Source organism: Canis lupus, chromosome 27, assembly GCF_048164855.1.
Source record: "Canis lupus baileyi chromosome 27, mCanLup2.hap1, whole genome shotgun sequence".
Taxonomy (NCBI): Eukaryota; Metazoa; Chordata; class Mammalia; order Carnivora; family Canidae; genus Canis; species Canis lupus.
Genome location: NC_132864.1, coordinates 40,076,757 through 40,095,462, shown reverse-complemented (window position 1 = coordinate 40,095,462; position 18,706 = coordinate 40,076,757). Strand labels below are relative to the sequence as shown.

The following is an 18,706-nucleotide window of genomic DNA, read 5'->3' as shown; positions in this document are numbered from 1 at the left end:
CAAAACATAGAAAGATTAAAAAAATTGCTACTAGAGTTTAATAAAAAAGCCACATCTTTATTTGCTCCTACAAATATAGATTTATCACAATGAAAACAGTGAATACTATCAGTGTAGAATTATGGTTCGGAAAGCTCAGTTTTAAGTTCTATCATATCAGAACCATGCTGTGTGGCTCCGGATGAAGATGCTCTGGAGTATACTTCATCCAACTGCTGCCATTTCCCTGGTTTTTAAAACTATACTCTGGGGGATCCCTAGGTGGCTCAGCAGTTTAGTGCCTGCCTTTAGCCTGGGGCGTCAACCTGGGTTCCCGGGATCGAGTCCCGCATTGAGCTCCCCGCATGGAGCCTGCTTCTCCCTCTGCCTGTGTCTCTGCCTCTCTCTGTATCATGAATAAATAAAATCTTAAAAAAAAAAAAAAACTATACTCTGATACAATATAACATGAAATAATTTTCTCTTACACGGGCTAATAAGTGCTTTAAGTACTGTTGCTTAGGGGGATAATCAGTTTTTGGAAATCTGTAAACTATTCCCATTGAACAGCCTTATTAGCACAATTATTAATAAAAATTATTCCTATTAATGTCACCTTAATTTATGTTGTGCTTCTCTAATCACGCAACAAACGTTAAAAACTTTCCCTCAAAATGAAATTGTATTTTCATAAAGGCGATGTAGAAAGGACACATTCTCTTTGAGGATGATGTTTTAACTTCTTGCTTTATGGTAATGTGTGGATGTAGGAGATCTTAAACCCTCTGGTTATAAGACAACATAAAAAAAATGAAGTATAAAAAACCTCAAATTAATTAATAAATCTGCAAAAATGCAAAGGAACTAAGCTGAGCCAGCAGTGAAGTCTATGCATAAGGGAGGTAAGCAAGGGGAGAAGCTGACCATGCACCACATGGAAATGTCGAGACCGTAAGACAGTGGGTTGTGCACTGGACACCTTACAGGCTAATAAGAGGGCATCCTACAGAAAGCTGGGGTTCATGACATACTAGGGCCTGAAAAAAGCAGTGAAATATTAGACATACACACAGACAAAATCTGAGATTTCAGGATTCTTCACCAGCTAATATGCACCTCAGTCTCAATCTACCTATCTGTATCGAAAAAATCTGACAGAAGACAAATACAAAATCCTTGTAAAGCTACAACCTTCAACACAGGTTCCAAGAATTCAGTCAGAGTTCTACTACATGTGATTTTTCCCGTGAAATCACAAAATACACAGGAAATAGCACCTTCAACTCAAAACAAAGGAAGAACCAGATGTCTAGTAATAGAACTACTGAATACGACTATAAAATTGGTATTTTAACATATTTAAAATAAAGAAGGAATTTAAAAAATCATAAGCAAATACTTATGCAGAGTTAAAAGACAAGTTAAAAGAACGGTGTATGCAGATTCCTTAAAACCCTACAAACAGTTCTGAGGTGGACCCTACCCTTCCCCCTTTTCGTAGCTAGTACTCCTTCCATTCGGGCACAGTGATCATTATTACTTGTCCAAGATCACACAGCTAGTTGACCCAGGGTTTTAGTTTTCTAATCCATTTGGAAACCTGAGTTGAAGGGGAAGAGTCCATCAAAACTGACATGGCACACTTCAAGAAAGGTCTAAAAGAATTTCTAGAACTGAAAAATATAGATGAAATTACAAGCTCAATAAAAAGATTAAATAGCAGATCCTGGGCAGCCCCAGTGGCTCAGAGGTTTAGCGCCACCTTCAGCCCAGGGTATGATCCTGGAGACCAGGGATCGAGTCCCGAATCAGGCTCCCTACATGGAGATGGAGCCTGCTTCTCCCTCTGCCTGTGTCTCTGCCTCTCTCTCTCTCTCTCTGTGTCTCTCATGAATAAATAAAATCTAAATACATACATACATACATAAATAGCGGATCCCTGGGTGGCTCAGCGGTTTGGAGCCTGCCTTCGGCCCAGGGTGTGATCCTGGGGACCTGGGATTGAGTCCCGCATCAGGCTTCTAGCATGGAGCCTATTTCTTCCTCTGCCTGTGTCTTTGCCCCCCTCTCTCTCTCTAATAAATAAAAGAATCTTAAAAAAAAAAAAAAAAAAAAAGATTTAATACTAAAGAAATACAACTGAGCCTAAAAGTAGCAAATTAAAAGAAGCAAAAAGATTACCCAGACTATAGCAAAAGGAGAGAGAAAATATGAAAGAGAACTTAAAACACAGGAATATAAATAAGGTACATCCAATCGGCATTCCATAAAGAAAGCACATGGGGAATGGAGAGGAAACAATATTTGAAGAAATATAGGTTGAATTTTCTAGAAATGATAAATGATTCTAAATATGAAAGGATAAAAACGAAAAAAAAAAAAAAAAAAAAAGAAAGGATAAAAACGTTACAAAATAGAAAATATCCACTGGAGTTAAAACAGCAAAAGATCATTAACCTTGTTAATACTCTTCCATGAAATATAAAATAGGTGATTCATGAAAAAGACAAAAACAGAAGAGTGGTTCTAGAACTTCTATTTCCAGTAATATGGCAGAAAGACACACATGCTCAGTGAATTTTTTTTTTAAATACATTATCATCCTGGCAAGAACAAATGGAACATTCAGAAGGAAGAATTAAGAAAAAATGGGAACTCCAGGGGATAAAATGAGTAATATAGGTGTTTCCCTTCGGGGCAAACCAAGGACCTAGTGCTGGTGCTCACAGCCCCACAGGGCAGAAAGACAAGGCCTAGGGTAGAAGATGTCTTCTATAAAAGGTGGATGGGGTAGCAAGTGGGAAAGTGTGTAAGTTCCAGTGACTGATGAAAACAGCAAAATGAAACGCAATGGTGACAGAGGAGCTGAGAGTATAGATTTATGGCAGGGTCTAAAGAAACGTGCACACAGTGTCACAGCCTTTTCCTCTCCTTTGGCAGGAGGACTCTACAAACTCCAAGGAGAGGCTTCACCCCGGTCTCCTCTCCTCTGCTGTATTTGTTTCAGGTCCTTAGGTAATCTTTTAACATTTTAACATGAAGCCCTAGAAATGGATGAAAATGTACATAAACCATTCTTTCAGATCCCCATCACTTAATGAGTATAAATAATTATTTTTAAAAACTTTTCTAAAAACACCCACGAAGGAGCCCAGTGAATTTTCTCTTACCCCCACCCCCCACCCTCCATGAGCTCACGGCAGATCTCTGTCACACACCTGGCAGCTGTGATCAGTGTCCAGTCCATCCCACAGACTCATAAACTGAGCTTTCATCATGGCTGTAGCTTCATGGTCAGAACTTGAACGGTTTCGCAGAAAGGAGTCTAGAAGGAAAAAGTCCTCAACCTTAGAATTAATATTGAATTATTTACTCTTAACTTCAAATCCTTAATCAAAAGCTGACAATGTTGTGAAAGAGGACAAAAAAAGAGGGTTCAACTATGCCTTTTCACACATTCATCTAATACAACTTTGGCAAACAACTGAGCAAATTAAAACTCCCAATCTTCATCTCTTTCCTAAAATTACATTCATGCCAACGTATCTAAAGAGGTACATGATGTGGTACTAAAAGGTTGGAAGAGGAGCAAGTAGTGTCTTGGAGGAAGGTCTGTGTGATTCGGCCCTAACTTTGCGGGTTACCTGCATCCTATATATTCTGAATTATGGGATTGCATCCTTTTTCCTCACACACTTTTCCTGGAAATAAAGAAAAATGACACTGGAAAATGTCAAAACACTACCAAGTAGGAGATGCAGGACAGAACCTGGTTTCAAACACACATGCGTGTGCATATACATCATCTAATGTAAAAAAGCCTTCAAGAAAGTATGCCGAAATGCTGATCGCTTTGGTTATCTCTCAATGATAGACTTAAGGACAATTCAAATTTTCTCTTGAATTGTTTTCTGTCTTCTCAATTATCTACAAAGAACATGAAATACTTTTAAAGAGGGGGAAAACATTTTCCTTCTAGAATAAAAAGACCTGGAATACAATACATCCTAGCAATAAAGAAAAGACAGTAAAAATAAAGCCTGATTTCCTAGTATAATCCTATTTCAAATTTTTTCTTATAACCCTTCAAATAAATGGCATTTCTGAATACATTTTACATTTCAGCATTGATAGTATGACTTGAAATTGGTCAGTCTATACATGCAAGAAATTAGAAATGCTTTGCAATGTGCAAGGTCCAACCAAAGCTTTAAAAAAAAAATTATTACAGCAAAAACCTAATACCATGAGGTGACAGTCTTCCGACGGCAAACATATATCCTGGATTTTCTTATGTAGCTCTGATTTTATAAAGTCTATCTCATTGCTGGGCTATGTACCAAACTAATCCATCTTCTCGATGTAAAAAATACTGTCATTTTTAAATTGCTTCTTTTTAAAGACAGTATGTCTAAGTACAGCCACATACCTAACCACCATAACTCTATTTATTATTCCTAAACTATCTTCATTAGTAAGAGGTTGGTTCTGGCAAAACAGCAGCTTAAAATGATATGAAAAACTTAACATGCTGCATAAGTATAAATAACCTAACTATATTAGTAATTACATTAAGTGTAGATGGTCTTAAAGTACCCAAGTACATGGTTAAGAAAAATTAGACTGGATTTAAAAAAAACCCTAAAAACTCAACTGTCCGTTTATAGTAGACCCACTTTATACCTAAGAGCTCAGATGCTGAAAAAGATGGAAGACATATATGTAAATACTAACAAAAAAGTTGGAAAAGGGAAGCCCGGGTGGCTCAGTGGTTGAGTGTCTGCCTTTGGCTCAGGGCATGATCCCAAGGTTCTGGGATTGAGTCCTGCATTGGGCTCTGCACAGGGAGCCTGCTTCTCCCTCTGCCCGTGTCTCTGCCTCTCTGTGTCTCTCATGAATAAATAAAATCTTTAAAAAAAAAAAAAGTTGGAAAAATATTATTTTTTGAAACTTAATGCATACATGACAAATGGTGCTAATAACTGGAAATCCGTGTGCAAAAACTGCATCTAGATACAGATTTATACTTTTTCACAAAAATTAACTCAAAATGGATTATAGATCTAAATGTAAAACAAAACTATGAAACTTGTAGAAGATAATACAGAGAAATTCTAGGTGACCTAGGGTTTGGTGATGAGTTTTTACATATAACACCAAAAGCATAATTAATCAAAGGAAAAAAAATGGTTAGGTTGGACTTTATTAAAATTAACAATTCTGAATAAAGAACAAAAAAAGAAAGAAAGAAAAGAAAAACAATTAAAAACTCCATTTTGTGGAAGACACTATTAAGAGAAGAAGTAAGCCACAGGATGGGGAAAAAAGATTTACAAAATACCTATCTGATAAAAAGCTGGTATCCAAAATATACAAAGAACACTTACAAAATGACATGAAGGAACCTGAAAAGCATATTGCTAGGCGGAAGAAGCCAGTCTGAAAAGGCTATGTATTGTATGATTCCAATCACGATATCCTGTAAAAGGCAAATAGTCAGAAGCTCAGTGGCTGCTGGGAGTGAGCAGGTGAAGCACAGGGACTTTCAGTGTGGTGAAACTACTGCCGATGTAGAAATTACAACCAGGGATCCCTGGGTGGCTCAGCGGTTTGGCGCCTGCCTTTGGCCCAGGGCGCGATCCTGGAGACCCGGGATCGAATCCCACGTCGGGCTCCCGGTGCATGGAGCCTGCTTCTCCCTCTGCCTATGTCTCTGCCTCTCTCTCTCTCTTTGTATGACTATCATAAATAAATAAAAATAAATTAAAAAAAAAGAAAAAAAGAAATTACAACCAGTATGGAGGATATGAAACTAGAGAAAGTGTTAACATGTAAGAGATGAGTGGAATGATTAGTGTTTAAGAGTTGTAAGGTTCCTGTATCATTTGGGAGGAGGGCAGAAATGATTAGCCTAGACTTTTAAAGCAAGCAGGTATGTTAAATGTTTCACTAAAAGAAAAACAGTATGTAACTTCTAAACTTATAGCAGGGAAAAGGAGATAAGGTTCAAAAAGTCCACTAAATTGGTAAATAAAAAGCACACAGTGATGTAATAGAAATAAATCTAAATATATCAGCTATCAAAATAAAGGCAAACTGACCATACCTCCCAGGTAAAGTATCTTAGATTAAAACTTTAAAGAAAAAAGAAAAAAAAAACTTTAAAGAAATCTAGCTCTCTAAAAAAAAAAAAATCTAGCTGTTACGTGCTTTTATGCAAAATTCACGTCAAAACTCCAAAACTGCTGTAATAAATTGATGAGAGACACACAAGTCAGACAAGTAACCAAAGTTCTATATACATATACCAATTTTTCTCTATTTCTATATGGCATATAATGTTAAAATTAACTCAAAGCTATAGTTTTAATTGCCATAGCTTTATTATGACTCACCACAGCAGGAATACAAAATACTGATGATCCATAAAATACAGAAAAGGTGCACTAATTCCTGACATATAGGGAAAGATGATGTACTTTGAGTTGGCTGTCCATATGGAAAAGAATGAAATTAGATTCCTACTTCACACTATATATTTTAAAAAGAGGAATATTTATGATGATAGTGAAAGGATCTGTAAGCCAGACACAGAAAGTATAAATCATAAAGAAAAAAGATGGAAAAATACAACTAAATTTAAATCTCTGTAAAAGAAACTATCATAAAGTAAAAACATGAGCCAGTCTAGAAAATATCTGCTATCATAATAAACAAGAAAATGCAAATAACCCCAAAGAAAAACTGGCAATTTACAAGCAAGGAAACCCAAATGACTAGTCAACATGTTCAAAGATGCCCAAATTTACCAGCACCACAGGGAAACACAAAATGATAATTCATGTGCTCTAAAGTGACAAAACAAAACAAAACAAGATAATGTCTGAAAAAACAAATTTTAGGGAGTATGTAGGGAAATTGCAATGGCGAGAGTGAAAAGCATAAGCACTTTGAAGACAGACCCATCACACAACCTAATGGCCCAACTTCTAGGCATCTACCCTGGATAAACACACATGCGTAAGGAAACATGTGCACGGTGTCACTGCATGCTGCTTATAATGGGGAGAAGACAGAAATTACTATCAAGTAATGATCAAATTATGGTTCATTCTGTAATATGGAAATTATACAGAGCATATATTGATGTTGGTTACCTCTTTTGTTTTATTAATTTGACCTAATAAATACCAAAAACTAAATCTGGTCATCTAAATACTACCCTTAAGAACGGTGCTTTAAAATGCTCACACAGAAAAGTCACACACCTATTTCATCTATAAAAATGATGGAAGGCTGTAGCTTTATGGCAAGGGAGAAGACAGCAGCAGCCAGTTTCTGGGATTCTCCATACCACTTATCGGTCAGCGTTGAAGGCTGAAGGTTAATAAATCGACAGCCTGCTTCTTTGGCAGTAGCCTTGGCAATCAACGTTTTACCACACCCTGGAGGCCCATAGAGAAGAACACCTGGAAATTAACAGAGGATTTTATTTCCTTGAAGAGGAGATATTTGCTTTAGTTTATGTGATATTCAACATAATCACTTTTCAAAATATATTTTTCCTAAGTTACCTGAATTTTCATGATGCATCAAGACATGGAACATGGTGAAATTCACAAACATAAAATACACCAAAATAATGATTATTGAAGTTAGAATTTATAGGGAGAACTATGTAAGTATTCAGATGGAATTTTAATCGTCAATTTTTAAACATCTGGAATAACAAAGGGTTGGTTTTTTAATACAACCATTAATATTTTATGACATGTTCTCGCAACCATTTATTGGCATGACAGCTGCAACTTTATGTGATTGTATGATCTCATGCACTAGTATATTATAAGTCATTCTCAAATTATCATTGTGTAGTCTGTGAGGCAGAGATGACTTTTGGCTTAGATACAAATGAACTGTCTAGGGATAACATAAAATTGGCAATAAAGTAATGACCTGTAAGTAACCTATTTCCAGTTCAAAAATGGAACAGGCTATGGTATGCAACTGACTTTATGCTTTGCTTCTGTACACTAACTCCAATTTATGTTCAGGGTCAAAAAGTAAGTCAATTTTTGTTCCCGATAGAAAACTTTCCAAAAATGCAAGGTAGAAAAGACTCAAACAGTATACTTTAGATTACATCATCAAGAGATACTTGTGTTAACTTACAAAAATTTCAAATACACATAGAGACCACCTCTAGCTGTAGATAATGCTTTCAAATAAGCACCAGATTTACACATAACTTTGAAGTATCCCATCATAATTTGGTATCGACTGTGCTAATTGGGGTAAATGCAACTGGTGAAGTCACCCAATTTCCTGGGCTAAGAGCTTGCAGATGAGGAAGGGAGATTTATCTAATAGCATGTAAAACACATCTCACTTTTCTAAATTCACTTTGTGAAACCGAGACATGAAATATCACAAAAGTCCTTTCTTGCTCAGACTACCAACATCCTGGAAGAGGGAAGTAAAGAATGTACTGAATAACCCAACTTTTACTTTACTCTTTTGATCGAGGCTCAGATAAATCATTTGAATTTTCATTGGGGGCCAGCAGGGAGGGATTTTTAAACATGTAATCAACTAAATGTTTTTGTTAGGGGAAAACAGCTTTGTTGTTTTTAGAAAATAAAAATACCTAATAAACAGTTTTGTTGTTTCAGTTAATAAAAAGAACATGTCATTTTTGGTGATAACTGTAATCAGCATTTACCAGAAGCAAAAATTATCTACTTCATGAAAACGTAAAGATATCAGCTCCAATTACTTTCAATATATAAATTAATGTACTTTTTGATATAACTGCAAAATTAATAAGATATATGCAACTATAACTTACACATAGCACTATTTTGATATTTCTATAGATCCTATTTTTTAAATAAAATAGATGTGTCTAATAATTTGATTTCAGCCTTGACTAGCAACAGAAAAGCAAATAAAGCTCTGCTGCAGCGTTTGTTCTGGAAGCTGTGGTAACACACCTCTGTTTATCTCACTGCCAATTATCACCTAGGCTCCATCTGAATCACCTTTAACAACACTTACACATGATTAATATTTGAATGGACAAGAATAAAAGTGTTATACTTAAAGACGGAGTTGCAATCATTTCCTTTTTTTTTTAAATAAGCCTTTCCAATTCTTGAGTTCTAGGACTTTCAGAGTGATTATTACCACTAGGAAAAAAGAACTTTCCCTTAAAAATAAGTAGTATTTAACTCCTAAGTTCATCCATATTTCAGTATATCCTCTAAAACATCACTGCAATCCAAAAATAATTAAGAATACTAAAAGGATAAAAAAAAAATCACTAAACAAAAAGTTTTACTTTGAAAACAAAAGAACCCATATCATGGCTTTGGTTTTTTTTTTTTTAACCTCAATTTCCCAAATTTTTATTTACTTGGAAGTAGTAAAAATGAGTTTGAAATAAAAGGATTGTTTTGACATGTAATTACGGGAAAAAATTTTACTGAAATTTGGGAAGCTGAAGAATGAGCAATTATTTTAAAACTATTTATACAACTCACAAGATTTCAGTTTTCTCTTGAAAACTACCTTCAAAAAAATACCAGTTCGATAATGGCAGAAAGTTCCAATGTTCCCTACATTTTTAATACTTTAGCAAATATAAACTTGTACTATACCCTTTGGAGGCTGCAGAAGCCTGGAATTTTCAAACAAATGCTTCTTTTTGATGGGTAGGATGACCGTGTCTTTCAGATCCGTAATGACATCATCTAAACCTGCTATATCACTCCAAGTAACCTGGTAAAAGGTAAGGTTGACATGGATTTTACAACCTAGTGTATACTCAATGAAGTTAAAAAAAAAAAAAAAAAGCCCCCCAAATGGTAAACCTTAATCTGATAATTATATGTAAATAATAAAAGACAAATATATAATGTGAGTAAAGACTTTTCACAGCAATAATGAAATTACTAAACAACTATGAAATTACAAAAATGAACTTAATAGTCAACAATCTACTATTAAAAAAAAAAAAAAAAAACACACCACCAGGCCCAGTACTCAGAACTCTACCAATATCTAATAAGCTGAATTCACTCCATTTACAAGGAGATACTCTGCCAAGAAGACTTGAGAACCAGCTCAGACAGCTAAGTCAGTGCTGGCTGATGGGGAAGAGCTTACCAGGAGTGTCCCTAATTAATACAGGATACTGTCAAATATAACAGGAATAGGTTTTAGAAATAGTCACACAAAACTGGACTTCTGAATTGTATTAATCGAAAGTAAAACTGTGCCAAAACTTTTATCTTTATAAATAGTAAGTAGGGGACAAATCCTTTCAAGATAAACACAGCTTATGTATTTTAAAGCCTTCTGACTCAACTTAAAAAATCTGGGGCTTGAGGGGTAGAGGGGAGAATAAACATTGAAAAAGACCTAAGAAGAAAAACATCAAACCTAGCTCTACCCTGGCAGAGTAAAGGGGCTGGAGGTGGGGTGAGTCAGAGGCAATGTTTGCAAGTGATCTACTTTCCCTACAACTTAAAAAAAAAAAAAAAAAAAAAAAAGTGAAAAAACAGCCAAATCTGAAAAAAAAACCACCACCTACTTCCACTGTCACTGTAACAAAAAACCGAGTTGCTGGTTCAGCCTTACTCAGAAGTGAACACAAGTAGGGCCAAGAAAGTCTCACTGAAATTTTATAAATCAAATTCAAATGGAGGATTAATCCCAGGGACACATATCTCTCTGTGCACATGGATACTAACAGACATTATTGACTTTTATTTTCCAGATTTGGAGACAGGGATATAATATTCATTCCATTCATTTATAACTGCTGTATAAAATTTATGCTTGTTGTTGTAAAATATTCACATAGAATTTTAGAGTTTATAAATTACACTAATCTGATGTTCAAACAATCGTTTGAAGTAGGTAAAGCAGGTATCACACGGTCCCTGGATTATACAGAAGGGAATGGACACTCAAAGAGGAAGTAATTTGCCAAGGCCATGAACAAAAAAACTGGAATTCACAATCTTATGCTGTCTACATACCTTATGAAAATTTACATTTAAACCCCAAATCAAGTATCTCTGTAACTTAAATTAAGACACTTGACATGCCACGAAGGTGAATTAAAGTACAAGTTATCTAAACAAGCATATGTCCAAATATGCTAACATAGCAGACTCTAGACTGCTGTCCTTAGAAAGGCCTGCCTGCAAGGCTGGACCTTGGCTGGAGTATGGGAGCAGAGATTTCGGGATAATTCTCACCACTCTCCAATAAGAACACCTCACTGTGCCTAAACTGTTTGTGCAAAGAAAATGGTTTACGGTGGAGGTGTCTTCTCCCTCTGAAAGGCTAGAATTTGGGGAGATGTTAGGAAGTGGAGTCTACATGACTAATCCCAATCAAAATCCTGGGCGCTAATAAATCTCTAATGAGCTTCCCTGGTGAACAGCACTTTACATGTGTTCTCACAACTTGCTGCCAAAGGAATGAAGTGCAACCCATGTGACTTCACTGGGGGAATTCGATACCCGGAAGCCTGTGCCTGATTTCCTGCAGAATTCATCCCATGCCCCTCTTTTCTTTCTGATTTTGCCTTGTATCCCTTTGTTGTACTAAATCATATCTGTGAGCACAAAACTGCTGAGTCCTGTGATTCCTCCAAGAGAATCATCAAATCAGGTCATCTTCAGGACCTGTGACACAAAATGCTAGACCAAAAAAATGTTAAGTAAGATTAAAGATACGTACATGCATGTTAAGAGGGTCTACTAGATGAGCAGCAATACTCATTTCATATTCTGAAAGCTTCACATTTTTCACACCAATCTGTTTCATTAATTTTTCTGCCTAGAATGAAAAAACAAGCAACTTCCTTTAGTTTGATATTTAGGCACTGGTACTCCAAAAGAGGTCATCTGTGAAGGCTAAAGAGCAATGAACAGCCATACAAGAATTTTCCAGGGAAATTCTAGGCCCCTTGATCTCATCTTTCCCCAGTGTAAACCCTGAGGTAAAGAAAAGATTTGAGGGGTGCCCGGGTGGCTCCGTGGTTGAGTGTCTGCCTTTGGCCCAGGGCGGGATCCTGGGGTCCTGGGATCAGGTGCCACCTCCGGCTCCCACAGGGAGCCTGCTTCTCCCTCTGCCTGTGAGTTCTGCCTCTCTCTCTCTCTCTCTCTCTCTGTGTTGCTCATGAATAAATAAATAAACAAATCTTAAAAAAAAAAACAAAAAACCTATGAGCTTTAACAATGCAACAAAGCTTTCGATTAAGATTTTAAAAAATAATGATTTTACAAACATTTACTGAGTGTGTGAAGTATTATGCCAAAATACTTAAATGGATTAACTCACTGAATCCCCTGTGTGAGCTTATGAAGTAGAATTTTTCCCCACTGAGAAAAGGAAATTAAAGATTAGCTCAGATGAAATTAACTTGCCTTAGGTTGGAGTTAGCAAATGGAAAAGACAACATACACATGTGGGCAGCCCAACTCCAGAGCCCATCCTCTAACCACCACCCACATGACCTTGCTGTCCTCAACTATAAGAGAGGAATCTGTGACCACTAAGGAGTCTTAAAAAATCTAAGGAAAACACATTCAAATTTCAATTAACTGAAAGGTGCTCTGATAAATACCAAAATTTTTGTTACGTTCGTTCTCCTAAAATACTTTAAAAATATCACGTTGTATCCTTTATTTATTTTATACATATTTTTTTTTATTTTTTAAGATTTTATTTATTTATTCATGATAGAGAGAGAGAGAGAGAGAAAGAGAGGCAGAGACACAGGCAGAGGGAGAAGCAGGCTCCATGCAGGGAGCCCGACGTAGGACTTGATCCCAGGTCTCCAGGATCACACCTTGGGCTGCAGGGGGTGCTAAACCACTGAGCCACCGGGGCTGCCCTATTTTATATATATATATATTTTTTTTTTTAATTTTTATTTATGATAGTCACAGAGAGAGAGAGAGAGGCAGAGACACAGGCAGAGGGAGAAGCAGGCTCCATGCACCAGGAGCCCGATGTGGGATTTGATCCCGGGTCTCCAGGATCGCGCCCTGGGCCAAAGGCAGGAGCCAAACCGCTGCGCCACCCAGGGATCCCCTATATTTTTAAAGTAGGCTCCACACCCAATGTGGGGCTTTAACTCATGACCTTGAGATCAAGAGTCACATGCTCCCCCCAATCAAGCCAGCCAGGCACCACCCAAAATACTTTTGATTCTAAAGATCTTGTTCTTGTCAGGGGGTATTGCCAGTTCAAAAGGGAATTCCTATCACAGGGCATCATAGTTAGAGATTGGTCAGAAGATTAGGACAAATGTGGATAAATTAAGATAAATCATATCCTTATGATGTAGCATTTTTTAAAAAGAGCTATGAACCACACTGTTTTTCCTCTTTAGCCTTCTTCTATAAAATTACTGAAGCAATGAATAAAGTAGCCTTTCTCAGGTTCTTTAATCTCTTTCTTGTAAAGATCTTCTCTTTTGCTGACTTTAAATCTTTTGTCAGCTACGATAGGTGTCCTATTTTAGTATCTGTAATAACATCAATTTACTCTTCTTTTTCATTATGCTTCTATAAATGTGAAGCCAGCCCACACGTGTTCTTTTTAGGCTATGCTGTAAAACACTGGTTTTCAACCAGGGGTGATTTTGCCACTCGGGACATTTGGCAAGGTCTGGGAATACTTTGGCTGCCACAACCTGGGGGAAGGCGGTGCTATTAGTATTTAGTCAGAGGAGACAGGGATGCTGCTAAACATTCTAAAAGGCACAGCATAGCCCGCCCCTCCCCAATTACCTGGCCCCAAATGTCAACAGTGCCGAGTTAAGAAACCCTGCTGATCTCCCCCCACCCCATTAGCTACTTGCTCTTAAAATTTTACTCTAGACCAAAACTGCCTCTTGGTTTATATACTAACAACCTTTATTTATGTCTAGGGTTTCCTAAATGACAAATATCAGCTATGTTGTTTATGTTATGGAGCTAGAAAATGCTATAGTCCAATTTACCTAAAATCTGTTCTCCATAAAAGCAGTCCAATTTAACAACGTCTTCAGGTTGCATTTACAACATTGACAGAAGAAAGAAATTAAGGTTTATTGGGCAAAACTCATTTTCATTTTTTTTTACAATCAGCCCTTAAAATCATCCTGATAAGTAGCTATTAACATGCTCATTTTTCAGATGAGGAGCCCAAGGGTCAGAGCAATTAAAAGAACTGCCGAGATTATGAGCTAGGAATTGGCATTTCCAGAGTTCAAACCCTGATGTGTCTAATTCCAAAGCTCACGTTCTGCTCAAATACTAATACTCCTCATTTGGGAGAGCAGGACACAGGTAACAAACAAATGAACAAAAAGAAAGTACCCCCAAACCCATCATACCAACACCAAACTGTGTTCCAGAAGTTATCCAACTGTTTCTAGCTCTGACACCCTTAACTGAGTCCATTTCTGAAATGTTTTACCAAGAAAAACAAAATTATGATTTGATTGTACTCTAAAAATGGCTATGTTCATTCACTGCTTTATCATATACAGCTCAAGGACAATTATATTTTCTAGTTACCAACTTTTGTTTGTTTTTTCTTAAAGCGAGTGAGCACGCGTAGGCACAAGTCAGCGGAGTGGCAGGCAAGGGAGAGGGACAAGCAGGTTTCTAAGTCATTGTCACTGTGGAGGAAAAATGGTGGGCTGGGGGGAGGGGAGTCAAAGGTAGGAGGGAACCTTACTTTTTACTGTACACTCTTTTTAACTGTTTCACAGAATTTTTTATCTTTTCATGCTATTTGTTTTTCTTCACGTAAAGTATTCGTCTTAAGTGGGGTAGGAAATAGAGAACTAATATTTTTTGCCTAGAAAGGGAAGAGATGGAGAAAAGGAGTAGCAGAAAAGAAACATTTCGTTCAGTTTCTGAAAGATCCAGAAAATTGGTTGTTCTTTTGGAAGAATAATTTTTAAAAGTTAGAGGTAGCAATAACAAGGGTGAAAAAGCCAGAGATGAACTATAAACTTACATTTTTTAAATAAAAGTCATAGCTAAACTGCTCTAAGTGGATAGAAGAAATCACTGATACAAAGCTCATAAAAATACATTTAAATAGGAAACACCAAAAAATTTGAGTGATTAGCTCTATGTATTAGATATAATCTCCTATAAACTCATATAAAAATTCTAGAGGAGACAAGTCATCTCCCCCTTTAGGGTCAGTGCACTGTCTGCCTTCTGGTTTTACTGCGTGTATTCTGGAAGTTGTAGGGTAAGAGGGCTTTCGACTCCGGTGCTCTTCCACTGTGCTTGTGCGTAGAGCACGATGCTGCAGGGCCTTCTCTCCCTGACTTCCTCTCTCTGGCTGCCTTCTGTCCCCATCCCTTCTACCTATTGCTTGGCCTAGCAGGCAGCGCTAACTGGCACAAGGAATCTAAGATTCAGCACCAGCACACCTTCGTTGTGTGAGCCACTGATCGATCATGGAGGTCAGGATGGCTTCCCGGTGTCGGCAAGCTTTAGCTGTCCCCGTGTAACCGGCATTCGAGGACGGCTGCTCTTAAAAATACCAGGCAGCGGACAGTTCAAGGTTTTGTTTTTAATTTTTTAAAGGTTTCGGTATATCATCTCTTCACAAAATATTTCGGCTAATAGTTCTCCAAAATAACTAAAAGTTTCGAAGACTAGAGTATCATGACAGGACTAAAATAGAAGACATTAACTCCACTGAAGTCACAGGACACGACTTTCATGTGTAGGAAGAATTCTCAGTAGGGAGTCTTTCCTGGTCTTTGACTATTAAACTACAATCTCAGAAATATCACACAGTCTAACTCTCAGAAATGTTACACAATCTAATGAAGATGCTAAACCAAGTGTTTTATTTATAAATGCTCAGAACAGGTTAAGCATTAAGCTATTCATCCTGTACTTAGAGCACTTAAATAGAGAGCTTACCTAGAGATTCCATTTTTCTACATCTCAATTAACCCCACCCTTTCATCAGGCTTACCCATCAAAACTCTTCCACTACATCTAAATACGATCCAAGCAGCAGCAGATGCCCAGAAAATCCCCGTCCCTGTAGGACACCCTGCGGAAACCATCTCCTCTCTCATGACGGATTAAATGCCCCACATTTCACCAAGCTGGAAAGTTCTCCTGGCTTCAGGCTAGAAGTTGTTTACAAATAACTTAATTCAAACATTAAGACTACTTCTAAGTCACTGTTCGAGATTTGAACGCCCCGACATCATCTTTTACCTCTTTCATCTGACAACTGCACTGCCTTTAAATTTGCATGAGGCTCATGGATTACCAGGTAGCCTCAAAATGTTACCTCAGCTTCTACATTCAGTGCTCTTCCTTTCTGACCACAGAAGTCATACCTTCCTCCTCTCCCACATTCACATGTGATCTTTGTTCTCAGTGTGTACTCTTAATTCTTTAATTCCCTTCTGTACTTTCACTTAATTATCTAGTAATTAGCTGGAAATATCTAGCTTCCTAAACGGCCTGGACCACAGCTCATCATTTCAACAATGTCTTCTGTTGAACCTCAGAACCCCTTACACTTGTACCAGTCAGCCTTACCCTCAAGGCTGGCTCCGCACCACCATTCCATTTATCTGCTACAAAGATGCTGAGAAATGCTCGGAGAAGTTAATAAAAATGAAACAACTAAATTCCCAATAAATTCATGCTTCCTTCAACTACACCCTAATGTTCATAATCCACAATTATTTCTCATTAAACACTGGTCGGTCACATACTTATCTCAGCAGGTCCTAAACCTCCATTTCCATTTCCATTTAGTTATAACATCTCTCCACTTCACTGAGAGTAAATTAACTCTTCTTACAATGTTCTCAACTACTGATCCCAAACCCTCTGGGATCTACCTCCATCCTCTTTGGTAGCAACTCCCCACCTCCTTCTTATCCACTAGTCTTTTCCCTTTTCTTCCTTACCTTTCTGCCAGCAAATTCTGGAATGACCAACTTCTTTTGCTTCAAATGATACTTGCTGTCCCCAGTGAATGGAAATCACTCTGATTTCACTGAATTTATGGACTGCTTTCTTTGATTACATTCTATATGTCCTCCTTTTCTCCTGGATTTTATAATGCAACGTTTACAAAAAATCTCTTTTGCAACATTCTCTTCCTTTGGTTTTGAGGACTTGACAAATGATTTTCCAGATACAGGGTTTGAAATGTAAGGAGGAGCTTTGAAAAATTATATTCAACACCCACCAACTTCCCCCAATTCTTATTTTAGAATGTAGGCCTTCTAGATGACATGCTACAATGAACGACTACTACAGTCTGCAGTGTTTTGTCTACTTCAAATGTGTTAACGTGGGAAAGACTAGTACCAATACCCTATGTTATTCTGGTTTTATTCCTACTCTTCTGGCCAGTTTTTAAAGGTATTTTTATTAATAGTTGGGTAGGTAAAAAAAAAAAAAGACATCTTTAGAATACATAGATGAGGTCAAAACAACCACAGAACACCTGCTCAGTAAATACTTGTCATATGAATAAATTCAGGTCCTTAATCCACAGAAGAGATTATTGTAAATGGGATTAAATAAAAATCAAATTTTATCCCCTCCCATATAGAACCAATTGTTCACGTAGCATTTATTGATCCATCCTTTCTCTAATAATCTACAAAGCAGAGCCAATTCTGTTTCCATATCAAGTTTCTATAGTATGCCTACGTCTGTTTCTGGACTCTTATCTGTTAAATTTGTTAATCCATCCCTGTGCCAAAAGCATACTGTTTTAGTAACAACAGCTTAATAAGCTATACATGTCTTGTTTTTCAAGTGTCTGGCCTACATATAAACTCTTATTCTTCTATAAAAATTTTAGAAAAAAAAATAATGAAAAAGCCTGTCAGTATTTTTATTGGCATGAAGTATAGTTTTCAGTAGTTTTATAATTTTCATTACAAATGTGTTGTAGAACTTGTCATTTACTGTATATTTTTGATACTATTGTAAATACTATCTTTTTTAAAGTTGCATTTTCAAACTATGACACATATACAGAAATAGTTGATTTTTGCACACTGATTTTCTATCCAGTAGCCTTTAAACTCTTATTAGCCTCGATGGATTAGCTACAGACTTTGTTTGCTTTCTATGCAGAATATCATATGATCTGTATATAATGACTGTTTAATTCCTTCTTTTCCAATCCTTCTACCTCTTATCTTTTTTCTTGACTTATGCATCATTAACAGTAAAATGCTGAACACAAGTGATGACAACAGGCTCTAATCATAAAGGAGATGCTTTCAATTTTTACCATGAAGTATATTTCCTATAGTAAATTCATTTTATCAAGCTAAAGATATTACTGTCTATTCCTACTGCACTAAGAGCTTTTCTAAAAAGAATGAATATTTAATTTTAACAAAGGCTTTTTCTGCATTTATTGAGATAATCACAGTCTTATCCTTTAATCTGTTATTATAGAACATTATAAATATATTTTTTCCTCAAATGAAGCCAGCCTTAAACTCCTGGAATAAATCCAACTGATCATAATATATTATCTTTTTTTATACACTGCTGAATTCAACTTGCTAGTATTTTAATATTCTTCTATTCATTTAATTGGGATAAATTACAGCCCATTACAAGTTTTTAGGACGGTTATGCTATCCTCGTAAAAAGGATTGGTGACTGTTCCCTCTTCTAGAATTTGTATA

The 18,706-nt window shown here is 36.7% G+C and overlaps 1 protein-coding gene across 5 annotated transcripts in view; it reads right to left on the bottom strand.

Moving 5' to 3' along the window:
* ATAD1 (ATPase family AAA domain containing 1) overlaps positions 1-18,706 on the bottom strand; it is a 62,633-nt gene that overhangs the window by 15,701 nt on the left and 28,226 nt on the right. For all 5 annotated transcript variants that reach the window (XR_012019572.1, XM_072803713.1, XM_072803712.1 and 2 more), the window contains exons 3-6: positions 11,734-11,832; positions 9,639-9,759; positions 7,248-7,448; positions 3,198-3,304 (exon numbers count right to left, since the gene is read on the bottom strand). Coding sequence is in view for 4 of the 5 variants with exons in the window: in XM_072803713.1 (XP_072659814.1) it covers positions 3,198-3,304; positions 7,248-7,448; positions 9,639-9,759; positions 11,734-11,832 (528 nt within the window). In the remaining variant the exon portion in view is untranslated. The remainder of the gene's footprint in view (positions 1-3,197; positions 3,305-7,247; positions 7,449-9,638; positions 9,760-11,733; positions 11,833-18,706) is intronic.